Source organism: Mandrillus leucophaeus, unplaced genomic scaffold, assembly GCF_000951045.1.
Source record: "Mandrillus leucophaeus isolate KB7577 unplaced genomic scaffold, Mleu.le_1.0 Scaffold692, whole genome shotgun sequence".
NCBI classification, from domain to species: domain Eukaryota; kingdom Metazoa; phylum Chordata; class Mammalia; order Primates; family Cercopithecidae; genus Mandrillus; species Mandrillus leucophaeus.
Genome location: NW_012107497.1, coordinates 2,073,987 through 2,088,210, shown reverse-complemented (window position 1 = coordinate 2,088,210; position 14,224 = coordinate 2,073,987). Strand labels below are relative to the sequence as shown.

The following is a 14,224-nucleotide window of genomic DNA, read 5'->3' as shown; positions in this document are numbered from 1 at the left end:
GAGTATTTTATTAAATGTTTAGTTTATTTTATGATTTGACTCCTGTTTTCCAATTACATTTTGCCCTTGATAAGTTCAAAAGTAGGACAGGTCAAAAGAAAATTGCTGAGCTGTTTATTAGAAACCGTAAGTGCTCCAATATTACCATACCATAGTAACTCAGCATTCATAATAAAAGGTCAACAAGAATACTCTGCATTTATAAAATCATTAGAATCATAAAATGTGTAAGATGTTTTCTGAAAATTCAGTTGGAGACTTGGGTTATATAATTTCTTTCCAAATATTTATTTCCACTCCTAGTTCATTCACACTTTTATCACAACCAATTTACCATATCTTTATTGAAGTCTTCCTCTTTCAGATTCACCCCCTGCTGAATTTCAGCCTCCAGTGGTTCAAGCAATTTTTGTATATCTGAGTTAAACTGCTCCAATTCCTTCAAAGGAATGGAGGCCTAAAAAAAAAGATAGTGCTAATTTAAATCAAAATTACTTTTTATTAGAAACATAAACCAAAAGAAATACATTTATTCAACCTCCTGTTGCTAAACTAATCACATGCATTATGTTTCCATATTATGTTTTATGAAGGGTTTTGAAATACAACTGGAAAAGTACTTGAGGATGCAAATAAGGGGAAACATTTAACATCACCAGAGCTGAACATACATGCAAGATAGTACAATTCATCATTTGGTGATATCAACAACAGTCAATTTACAGATACATTTGAATGGGCTAATTCTTAATATTCTAAAGTCAAATTTGATCTTATTTTAAATATTCTGATATAAATACATTTGGTTAAATATGCCTCATCAGAAATTGCCTCATTCATCAAATAACAGTAACCTCAGGTAGAAATGCAGAACTGTCATCTTATCCCTAGAAAAACTACATGGCAATCTGCTCAGATGTTTTAAATGACATTTTTAGCACAGCGCAATTGACAAGCATGCTCTTCTAAGACAAACAATGCCATTAACTTGCCTTAGGAACAGTTTTGTTGGTGATGCAAATAAATTCAAACAAATGAACCTAATATATTTCACATAAAGAATCTATACTTTTCAACCTTGGAAACATCAAAGTTTCTTTACTTTTGAATTGATAATGACCATGATCTCAAAAAACTTTAAAATCCTTTGACTTTCTAAACAAAACCCTTGAAAAGGAGTGATAAGTGAAAAGACATGGAACATCAAATATATATTCAAAAAAGTGGGCAAGATTTAGTTATTAAATTCTGTTAATAAAATACATCGATGCTCTCTCAACCTTTATGCTGTATTTCTTTCCATTAAAACACTAGAAAATATTTTATATGTGATAGCTTTTGAAAACCCACAGTTGACATACAGAGTTCTGATTTGCTTTCAGAGCTAAAACTTTTTACTTTTGTAAAACCAATTCAGTAATGACCCCTGTGTCTTATGCCAGGACGATTACTTTCACCAAGTTTGGTCCCCACCTACCCTTCCCCAGTCACATTCCCAGGCAGAGGTTGAATTTTTATTAGATGGCAATTTCTTGTGGACAATGCGGATAAGAGTAAAAGAAAAACTAAATATCTAAAGGTAATAATCTGTCACTACTGAAGAAGTGAATAATCAAATGCTATTCATGATGACATGATTCTCATATGCAACATGAATAACCACATATCTTCTAGGTACTTCTACACACCCATGAAAGGATTTATAATTTTAAGTGACCTATTATGGTAACAGTTTTTAAAACCTAATGATCATTTGCCATTTGAAATATGAGTTATTTGAACCAATATAGATTGGTAGTGCTATAAACATGCTTAAAGTTTCAATTTCTGTATTATTAGCAATTATTGTACTTTAAAATCATACATTGTTTACATGGTAAAAGTAAAAAGATTAACATCCTTTAGAATTATAACTGAATAATTATCAATTTGGTAATATTTTGTTATTAAATGGCTGTAAACATTTGCTAATATTTAATGAAAGCAACTGTTCTATGTGATTTTGTGAATATATAATGATACATCACACTTAAAATAACTTCTATTGTGTACTTGGATGTCAGAAGAACATAGGTCTATTTGCAGTCAGATTTACCTGTTTTATTCCACTGCTTCTTCTCTAGCTTCTCTCTCCATGAATTTAACTTCTATGAATTTAAGATACAATTTTCTATGAATTTAACAATATTTTATATGTTCCAAATCTTCACCCTAAGCTGTTATCTCACTTTTGAATTCCCATCTAGACTCTCCAATAGCCAGCTGAATTTTCACTTGAAGTTTGACATTTGTAGTATGGAGTTCATTATCTTTTCCCCAAACTACTTACAATACTAAATTCCGTAGTTCTGTTAATAGAAGACCATTTCTCTCAGTCATTCAGATGTAAAACATAAGTCATGTTATTTTTTAATATCTCACTCTAATGTCTAACAAATATCAAGAGTCAATTGACTTGCTATGATCCACTTGCTTTGTATTCCCAGAGGCTCCATCGTTGTTCCTGGTCCTCACACAAAACTAAAGCAATAAGCTTTGAACAGATGTAAAATCTCCTTTCAGTCAAACCAATTCCAGCCTGTGCCCAATGATCAGCTTACTATGTTTCAAAAACCTTTCTTTCATTATGCTATTTATTTGCTGAACAACCTTCTGCATCTACTGAGTATAAATAAAGTCCAAACTCCAGCACAGCAGTCAAGGCTTCCCCTAATCTTGCCCCAAAGACTTTCCAGCCTTATTTAAGTGTTCCTAATATAGACCTTTTTTTGCGGGTCATTTGGTGACCTTCTGTTACGCCTCCTTCAATGCCCTTAGAATACTTTTCATCTTCTGGTGAAGAACATAAACTTCTGTATGAGAATGCATGGACTGAATCTGGGCTCTACCATTTGCTAGCTGAGGGAATTTAGACAAGTTATTTATCCTCATTGAACCTCAGTTTCTTTATAACATGGAGATAAGATGAATATCTACCTCATAGGGCTGTTACTAAGATCAAATATGTTAGAATGGTGTCTGGTATACAATAAAAGCTTAATAAATGTTGACTATTATTTTCTCTCAAAATTCTATGCATTCATCCAATATAAATACATGCTCTATAAATCTTGGGTCTTATTTTTTTCCTCTCAAAATCCTAATCATCCATTGGCTCAGTTCAAACCCTTACTCCCTTGAAATCTATAGTTTTAAAGGATAAAATAAATGCTTATTGATATAATGAGTCTTTATTTTACCAAGGGATTTGACGAAATCATAACATTGTAATGGTGAATATGGAGGATTTTAGATTCCAGTTTGGTAGAGTTATATAATTCTGAAGAACAAAACTACTAATTAATTTATCTGCAGCGATATAGAAAGTGGTATCATGGCCTTGCATTTAGTTTACAGTGTGCAGTTTTTTGTTTTTTTTTTTTTTTAATCAGGAATTATTTGGAGACAGAAAAGGCATACAACAGGTACAGTGAGTGGGGTGTGTTGCCTAGACATCCTATGGAGTTGCGTTCCTCATGTTCAACCTAGAGCCATTCCTGGTACATAGTAAATATTCACAAGTAAATGTTTCCTGAAAAAATAAGTGAACAAAAGACTAATAATTGAGAGCCAAAATAGACATTTCAAGGAGCTTTTTTAGTGACATGGAATTTTAAATAACACAATTTCCATGTAGAAATTTCAAAAGACCTGACTGGTTAGCATTATATGAGTATGTATGTTAACTGCTGCCCAAATATTAAGGAACATGATACCACCAGGTAAACATAAAAAAGAGGAAAGATGTAAAAAGAGCTTTGGGAGAGACTACCAAAAAATGAATAACTAATTATTCGGGCAAGATAATGGAAACTTAGACTTCTTTAGTTCAATGTGTAGGATCTGGATTTTCCAATAAAAGACTACCGTGCATTTTGTTAAAAAAAATTATGAAGATTAAGAATTTGAGTAGTTTTATCTTGTGTGGTTTCAAAGTGATTAACTAAAATCAGTGGGCAAAAATTATTTGGAGCCTAAATTTTAGGCTTATATAAGAACATCTGATTAGGATTGTAATTTTTTTAAAACACACTGATTTTAAAGTAATGCTAAATGTTTGTAAGCAGAGACTAGATAATGATGCATTCAGTCACATTTTAGGAACAAAATCCTTTTCACACAGATACTTTCTTAAAATTTTATAACCTTACAGTAAGTTCTTGTCTCTAAATTCAAGTAGAACTTTTATAGTAGTGCAGCTCAACAGAAATATAATACAAGCCACATACATGTAATTTTAAATATTCTAGTTGCCATAGTAAAAAATAAAAAAGGGATAAAATTAATTTTAATTTTATTTCACTGAGATGTCCAAATTATCATATAAACTCATAATCAATATAAGAATATTAATATTTCACACTTTTTTATATTGTCTTCAAAACCCACACATATTTTACACTTATTTATACATCTTAACTTGGAGTAGCCAAATTTCTAAAACTCAGTGGCCACATGTGGTTCATGACCACCTTATTGGGCAGTCTACAGCTTTATTAACTATTATAACATTGAAAAGAATGAATAGCTCATAATTACTATGAATAAAATAGTGATGTTTTGTTTATAACTTGTGGTGAATGTGGATTATTCTTACAGCAGTCTTATTATCTTGCATTATGTTTTCTGAGTGAAATTTTCAGGCAGTCCTCGGGGTATAGGAAAAATTATGGGAGTGGGATTGACCTGTTATTTCAGGAGTTTCTATTCTCATTTATGTGTATCTTGGTTTGTGTTGCACTACTTTCTTATAGACATGAATATAATATTATTTGGCTTTCAAAGATATATGCTTTGTCTCTCTAAATAAATTTTCCATCCTTAAAGTTGGCAATATGTCTTATACTACTCTATTTTCCAGTGAAAACACTGCCTTTTATTTTATACAGAAAAAGGTGCTTATTATATCAATCAGTAGTTTTAGAACTACCTGTATTTAATTAACCAGTGACCAATTTTATAACTGAAATAAGTTTATCAAACCAATTATTATTTTAGCTATGTTATTGGCAGGATAGCACCAGCCATTTGACAGCCATATGATTAATAGTCTTTGGACACAAAGCGTTGAAAAACAATTCATTGTTTTTCTTAAGAGTTCACTAGTTCAGCATTAGGTTATGCCCGTTCTAAAATAGGAAACACTTTTCCACCCAATTAAAATTTTACATGTCATTCCTTGGTCTTCACTGTCTTTGTAACTTGGAATTCTTACGCAACTTTATAAAGGAAACATACCGTAAGACAGCATTTATAATTTAACAGCTCATTCTTGAGTCACCAAATTTTAAAACACAAAGTATATCATGCCTGCTTTTCAATTCAGAATTATGATAAATTGTCTAAAACAGTTGAAAGCAATGGCTGATAAATCATCTTAATTACTGGGTAAGTTACTTCTATTGACTTTAAAGGAAATAGATGACCACAAAAGAACTAGAATCACAATTAAATCACACAATGTTAGACAGTGCACACAAAATTGGTTTTAGTTATATAGAAAATGATCAAACAAAAGTTATAATATTGTATGAGAAAATATATACCAAGCATAGGTTCTGGACACTTTGATTTTTTACTTACCTTTTAAGAGCTTTAGCATGATTGTGCAGTCATACAAAATACATATAAATTAGAATACAGGGAAGTATAATAAATGGGTAAATGGACACATAAAGAAGAGACAGAGAAACTGAGAAAGACAACACTGTGTTTTCCTTGATTTTTTAATGTTTCAAATTGCTTAACAACTATTAACTGTGCTTTGTTGGATTACTTAAGGATTAATGAAATTTAAGGCTCTGTTGAAGTTTTGGCATTAAAGCTGACTTTTATAACAAGTTAACAAAGAATAACAGACTGAAGAAAACCAAGATCAATTACAAACTGATTCATTGTAAATTGAAAGCATTCAAAATTACTCAGATACACTTTATTAGTTTTAAAATGGAAGCTTTCCTTGGATAAATATTACTTTGGCATGCATAGATACACTAGCATAATAATGACTGTGTTTACACAGACAGCAAGTAAACATTTGTTAATCTGGACTATGGAATCTTAATAATCATGATAAGTTACCACTATATTCAAATCACACTAACACCTAAATTGAAAATAAATAATCCAAGTGCTACAGATTGGTTTAAAATTGCTTCAAATCCATCGGTCTCCTTTTTCCATTCTGCAGCTTTGAAAATTTATTTATCATTACAATATTGATATAGAAAAATAAGAAGAATTCATGGAAACCAGCATGAAAAATTTCAAGGACAAGCAACACCCTATAGTACAGAAAAGACAGACTACTGATATATGAAGAGTTATTTCACATCATTCTATCTGCAGAGGAAAAGAACTTACAATAATATATAAAAGTATTGGAAAGATACATCTATGCTAGAAGAAAGATTATTTAAAATATGGTTTATAAACTTATTTATTCTATTATTTTAAAGTTATTAGAGCAGACTACAAGAAAATGTAAGAAATATTATGTTTAAGATTAAATAAATTGTCTCCAAATAGTGACATTTCATTGATTGCATTCTTTTGAGAATAGGTAAAGTACTGGTTTACCTTTAATGCTTTGGTGATAAAAATGTGAAAATGTAACTAATTTGTGAGGCTAATTAGAGGATATTGCCCAGTAGATTTCAACTGATTTTGTATTGATGAGGTTAATTTCACACTTGCACATTTTAAAATTGGATGCAAAATATATTCATGGGTCAAGAACCTACTGCCTACTGTCTACCTTTTATAAAGTTTAACTTAGAATAGTTATCTATTTCACAATTACATAAGTTTTTGGAGTAGGAAATGAATTAAAAGGGGAAAACATTTAACTCTAAAATATATAGGGGAGATAAATAAAAAGCAAAACCATAACACTTTAAGCAATTTTGTATTTTAAACTCTCTTTTGCTTTACTTAAGTTGTTTTCCTATTTCTTCCATTCCCCCTTCCTTCTTCCATTTCTTCCTCCCTGCCAACTTTTGTTGTTCTCATTTTTAATACAAAAAGTGTAACAAAATCACTGTATTTGCAGTCAAACTGGGTATGTTCACACTAACGCATAGTAGACCAACAAATAATATTTGATGACATAGAGGCAGTAAACTATGCTGAGTCAGCGTACTAAAGTGGACAAAGCAATGGACTGAGATCTAATATTTTCTAACCAAACTGTCTAACTGTGAGAACTTGGGCAACTCATTGACTCTCTCATAACCTGCTATAAATATCTGAAAGTCTCTAGTACAAAGCAAAATTGCTTTTCATCTACTGACATTGATCGGGGATTAATTTTCCTTTATCAAAGGAGAACAATCAAGATTCACCAAATAGCTTTAATTATTTCAAATGTTATGCTAACAAGACCCAAATAATTTTATCAAATGACACTGCTCACCAAATTCAATTACACATCTACTTTAAAAATATTTTACATGATTACCAAAGGGATTTATTAGCAAAGTTTCAATGGAATTAACCTTGTTATACGGTAACCAATTACACATGTGGAAAAATAGGCTAGCATAAAAATTATGTTGTTAGGTTCATATTTTTCTTATTCATGGCAGTAAAATAAAATTTGCAGATATTATATAGTTTGAAACAGTGATCTGTTACTATTACCTGAAGATATTAGCTGTAAATATTACATATTTAATACTCTACAAATTATGCAATATTTACACGTCTTCACCTCAGTTTTCATCTATTTTTTATAGAAAATTGTACTAAAATGAATATTTATATACCTACAATGTACCTACAAAAATTTAAAAAATTAAATTAAAAGAATATATATAACAAGAATACTGTGCCAACCTACAAAAATTTAAAAAGTAAAAGACTATATATAGCAAGAATACTGTGCCAATTAACAAACAATATTATTTTCCATCATAGAAGGTGTTAAGTTATAAGAGATTGTGAAATATCAATATATTTGGATGGACAAATCTGACTACAGAAAATTAAGCTTTAGTTAAAATTTTTCAATCCAATAAATCTTCATTTGACCTTCTAGATCACATTTATAAAATGCATCATTTATTTCCCACTGAAGTTTAGGAGAGCCAAAATAATTAAATTACTGTTTAACTATTTTCCACATATAGAACCATATTTTAAGACAGATTAGGCCCAATCATGTGTTTCTTTTTCTTGATATATTCTACATTACATGGGAAAGTCACTGACTCTCTCATAGCCTCCTATAAACTCATGAAACTCTCTCATCCAAAGAATGATTACTTTTATATCTTCTGACACTGATTGGAAGTAAAAAACAAAACTTGATAATTTATAATTATTACAGCAATTAAACAATGAATATTTATTTGATGCCCAATTGTCCAAATTTCATATTACAGTTGCAATACATATATATAGAAACTGCTACATGAATAGTGATTTTCAAGGCCCATATGGAAATTAAAGAACATATGCTACATATATCCTGTACCAAATAAGTCTTAGTAAAGGATCAAAGTCAGAGAGAAAATAAGTTCACTTTTTTCTGGTTAGTATCAATTTCAGAATAAATAATTTAACATTTCAGCTCCTTAGAACAGTGAAGTATATCTAAATCTCTAGAAAAATACAATCTAAGCAAATTTTATGTATAAATTACATAATATTTTATAACAAGTAAAATAATTGCCTTTATTAATAGGACATGCCTAAAGTTTGTTTAGTCAAAATTATTCTGCAGCTAAGTATTACAACAATAAAAATATAACTTGATGCATATTTTATTATTGAAATTTATTTTTTTTTTATTTTTGAGATGGAATCTCACTCTGTCGGCCAGGCTGGGGTGCAGTGTCGTGATCTCGGCTCATTGCAACCTCCATCTCCTGGGTTCAAGCAATTTCCCTCCTCAGCCTCCCGAGTAGCAGGGATTACAAGGCACCCACCACCATGCCCGGCTATTTTTGCATTTTTAGTAGAGAGGGGGTTTTGCCATGTTGGCCACTTTGGTCCTGAACTCCTGACTTCAGGTGATCTGCCTGCCTTGGCCTCCCAAAGTGTTGGGATTACAAGCGTGAGTCACCGCACCAGGCCTATTATTGGAATTTATATGCAGGCTTTCCTACTCAGAGTTAAATTCTGAGTCACTTTTGAGTTCATCATCTTCTTGGGTCTCATAGGTTTTTGCTGAATTGTTACCTCCTCTGTGTTGCTGGAGTGGCTGCTTAATTCACTTACCAGGCACTCACTCTCAGTCTAGTATCCATGAACACATCTTGCCCTACCATTAAACAGTAAGCTCCTTGAATCCATTGTATCTTACCTAGCAATAGATCTCCTACACTAGTAAACACTGTTATCAGAAAATAATATATGGTTAGTGAGAATTCATTCTGATTAATCCCTTTTCTCAGGTCTTCTCTCATTAGTGCTTTTAGATATAGCTCAACTAGCCTCACTCCCAAATTGCTGACTCCCTTTCTCCAACTTGACTTCTAGAGGGATGGAGAGGGGTACAATTGTCATAATCAATATGAAAAACTAATCAGTTTATTTTTGTCTTCCCATGCCCCTTCCTATACTTCTGTCTCCTATCACCTTATTTTCCTGATGGTATCCCCTTGCCTTCAGCCATGCCACTGTGCTCAGATGCCCTAAAACAGAGACAGTTGAGACAAGGAGTCTCTCCTCATTGATTTTATCAATTTTACTCAGGGTTGTAATATTATCTCTGATTCACTATTATAATTCTGATCCTCCCCAATAAAACTGCCATTTCCTCATGTTGATTTCACATAGATGAGGAAAAAATACGCTTTTTTCAAAGTCATCAGATACTCTTAGGTAACCTCGATAAAATGGGAATAGGCAGCATCTTTATGTATTTTAAGGGCCGTATTTGGGACAAATAGAACTCCCTAGTACATCTTAAATTCATCCACCTGATTATTTTTAAGGCCGGTCCTTGCCATGAAAACAGCAAAGACATGATTTTCTGACTCCAGTCAATTACAGCAGAGACCATAGAAAATCAGCTGTTCTTTTGTTTTTTTCCATCAGTTTTTGTCTCAATCCTCCAAATTTGGTCATTCAAGTCTAATATACATAACGATGGAAATAACAATTGATATTAGTTATTTTTAACCATTTCATATCTATACACTGATTAATAGATTTTAAATATATGTTTTTACATATATTACATCATTTGATCCTCATTAAAATCTTTAGATTATAATAAAACAGGCATCATCTCCCTAATTTTGTAGCTAGAAATGAGGCTCTGAGAGGTAAAGGGGCATATTCAAAATCACCAAGTAGTAATGTGCTCAGCTAGTACTCAAAGCAGGTCTTGTGGCTTCCAGTTAAGTACTTTTTGCTGGTACCATACTGCTCCTCATTGAGGGCCAAAATTAACATTACAGAGAGTTGCACTTGGACAATCAAGTACTCAGCCAATCTGAACTGAGGATCCCTTTACTCATTGCTTTCTGAGCTTTGGAATTCCTTGTCATGAACAGTCCTTGCAGGAGACATGGGAGTATCCCACTTTGTATTCTTCACCAAATGGTAAATCTAATGTCAGTGAATTTTCAGGGTAAGTTACTTCTCTATTCAAGGGCCCTTTATAGTTACGTTCTAAAGGTTATACTGAAATTAGTCATTACAATGAGTCTATGATCTACTCGTGTTCAATCCCAGTCTACTTTATTATAATTTTTATCGCCATAGTTTTTTCTTCCAGGTTACTCTTCCGTGAAACTCAGACATAGACTCAACCATAAAAGTCACATTCTGGCCGGGCGCGGTGGCTCAAGCCTGTAATCCCAGCACTTTGGGAGGCCGAGACGGGCGGATCACGAGGTCAGGAGATCGAGACCATCCTGGCTAACACGGTGAAACCCCGTCTCTACTAAAAAATACAAAAAACTAGCCGGGCGAGGTGGCGGGAGTCTGTAATCCCAGCTACTTGGGAGGCTGAGGCAGGAGAATGGCCTGAACCTGGGAGGCGGAGCTTGCAGTGAGCTGAGATCACGCCCCTGCACTCCAGCCTGGGCGACAGAGCGGGACTCCGTCTCAAAAAAAAAAAAAAAAAAAGGTCATATTCTAACCTAATATTATCTGTATAACCCCTACTATAAAGAAGCTTGATTTTGAGATCAAAGGCTACCCCCTAAAACTTCCAGCACTTTCAGCACTTCCCTATTCTAAAAGCAAATACACACAAGACATTAAATGTTTTAAATGCCTTATCAACAAAAGATTACTGAATAGTCAAATTTTAGAACAAGCAGGGATTTATGAACTAATCTAATCTAGAAATTTAAAACCATGTTCTATGAGCATAACTCACACTTCCTGAATTCAGTCATAGGAAGGAGAAAGAGAAAATGGCAGGTATTCCTCCCATCTAGTAACTATTATTTTCCAATTTATTAATTTTATTTTGAATATTATTTTAATATTAAATATTATTTAAATTTAATATTTTAACTAATAATATTTTGGGCAGGATAGTTTTTCTTTTAAAAATTGTTAATCTATTTTAACTTCCTCATCTTACAAACAATGAAATGGATATGCAGAGAAATCATATGTTCTGGCTACTACTGAAAAAGTTAGGCCTAAAATGCAATCTTCTATATCCATTGTTTTCTCTGCTGAGATTACCTTCTAAATCTATTGTTCTCTCTGCTGAGATTATCTCACCATTATTTGAACATCCTCATGAAGATGAATTAGTGTTAAAGATATTTTATGATTATACTAAGTATTCATTTCTGTTTGTAAACATATATTTCTTAAGCAAGGATCTTTACACCCTTGTATCTTCTCACCACAATCTCTAGCACAATGGAAGCTCAATTCCATTAGCTGATGCAATGAATATTTAAGCAAAGTGTCAGATATGCTTTATTCCTGTGTTTTTCATTTCATCATGATAATAGAGCATAATTATCTCTTCAGAACCCTAAAATGGGGTATTACACTCAGTTGCCTTTAATTTAGACAAAAAAGAATACTTCAAAAAGTACACGTGTGATTATTTTGTTAATTAATACATAATTGAAAATATTGGGCCGGGCACAGTGGTTCATGCTTGTAATCCCAGCACTTTGGGAGGCTGAGGCGGGTGGATCACTTGAGGTCAGGAGTTTGAGATCAGCCTGGCCAACATGGTGAAACCCCGTCTCTACTAAAACTACAAAAATTACCTGGGTGTCGTGGCGCCTGCCTGTAATCCCAGCTACTTGGGAGGCTGAGGCAGGAGAATCATTTGATCCCAGAAGGCGGAGGTTGCAGTGAGCTGAGGTTATGCCACTGCACTCCAGCCTGGGCAACAGAGAGAGTCTCCACCTCAAATAATAATAATAATAATAATAATAATAATAATAATGGATATTCATTTGAAATTTCTTATGCCTTGTGCTAGTAGGGAAAATGAAATAAGTATATCGAGTGGCTCACTTTATGCATGATTTCCAGAAGTATACTTACAAATTCATGCAGAATGTGAAATGAAAACTCACAAACTTGTCTTGGTCACAAACTTGTATTGGCTGGGTCACGTCTGTGGTGGAGAGCAAATGCTACCCATTTTTTAATATCTGTGAATCACAATCTTGTAACACAATTTATCCAAAGATAATACCTTGTTTTCTCTTAAATATTCTATAGCTTAGTGATTTATTAAAATGTGCATGTGTGTGTCTACATCTTAGTAATGAAGTAGTATCATTTTTTAATGATTGAAATAAAGCTCAATTGATCATTTAGTTATTACATAAGCCACTGATATCTTCAGAAATAAAAAACAATTGTCTTTGTAACAGTAAATTCTTTCAAAACTATACTCTGATAAATTTTAAGAGCCTGTCACATTTTTTTGCAAGTGATAATGACTGACTGAAATATATATATTTGTGACAGTTAACTACTTAGTTCTCTCGTGCTGTCTATCTCCATATGCAGAGAATATAGCCTTTTAAAAGTCAACTATATAAGGTCTCTGTGTATGGAGAGAGAGAGAGAGTGCAAGAGAACTAAGTAGTTAACTATTAAAAATAATTTGCAATGAATTAAGGTAAACTAACAACTTTTTAGTTTGGGAAGGTGAATTTTGAAGGGTAACTGTGTCTCATGCACATAAATTAAACTACTTAGAATTTACCATATCACATTTCATTTATTTTGAAAACTGCTTTAAATATGTACTATCATATAACATGATGATACACTGTAATGCTTTAGAAAGTGTAGCAATTGTGAAACCATGCTATTACTGGTTGCTTATATCTATCAAAATATTTTTTGAACATGTTCTTCTATTTTTCCAGGAGTCAACACTTACCTGACATATTACATCATATTTTCTCATAAATACTCCAATGTTTTCTCATCTCAGATTATTTCTAACAATTATCTATACACCTAAATACATATATTGATTGTATAACTTTTTATATTTGAAAGCATATCACATATATTAAAAATATATCAAACTACAGTACATAAATTTCTAGGTAATTACTTGCATTTCAAATCTTCCCAGAGTTGAAATTCTTTAACACTATATTTATACATTTTGGCAAACTACTTACTAAATAAGACTTTGTCTTCATCAAATCATACAAATATAAAGTCTATCATGCAAAAGTTCCATATCCCCTGGTTCTTCTTAAACAGTATATAAATAGGCATATAAAATTACAAAAATTAGGATATATAAGCTTTGCAGTGATTTGTTTTCATGGCTTGATCATTTCATTATAGCCTTATGAATTTTGTCACAGTGTCTGCAACTAGCAAAGGCAAGTTAAATATACACACTTGCGCAATCAGTAAAGAGGTACAAACACCCTAGATCATGCAGAAGATATACAAGGCCTCATTTTGGATGTTTGATCCACATGACATGCAAGCAATATTGTATCAGTAGTGCTTTTGGAAAAATTTATCAGTAGGGCTTTCTTTTGATGGATGACTTGTGTGCTTTTGGTTTTATTTATTTATTGTTTTGGCCTTCAGCATGCTATTTGTTGCTTTTTTCTGTAGGTGACCCTGAAAGTACGTATGTAAACTGCAGTGTAGAATGCAGTTCTAGAATCTCTGTGGCAGAAAAACATGAAAGAGAGAGAGACAGACAGAGAGACAGAGAGACAGAGAGAGAGAGAGAGAGAGAGAGAGAGAGAGAGAGAGA

The 14,224-nt window shown here is 32.4% G+C and overlaps 1 protein-coding gene across 1 annotated transcript in view; it reads right to left on the bottom strand.

The window, feature by feature from the left end:
• LOC105555622 (dystrophin) overlaps positions 1–14,224 on the bottom strand; it is a gene marked incomplete at its 3' end in the record, with an annotated part of 1,920,295 nt that overhangs the window by 1,036,296 nt on the left and 869,775 nt on the right. Inside the window, exon 38 of the mRNA XM_012002637.1 lies at positions 335–457. Coding sequence (XP_011858027.1) covers positions 335–457 — 123 coding nt within the window. The remainder of the gene's footprint in view (positions 1–334; positions 458–14,224) is intronic.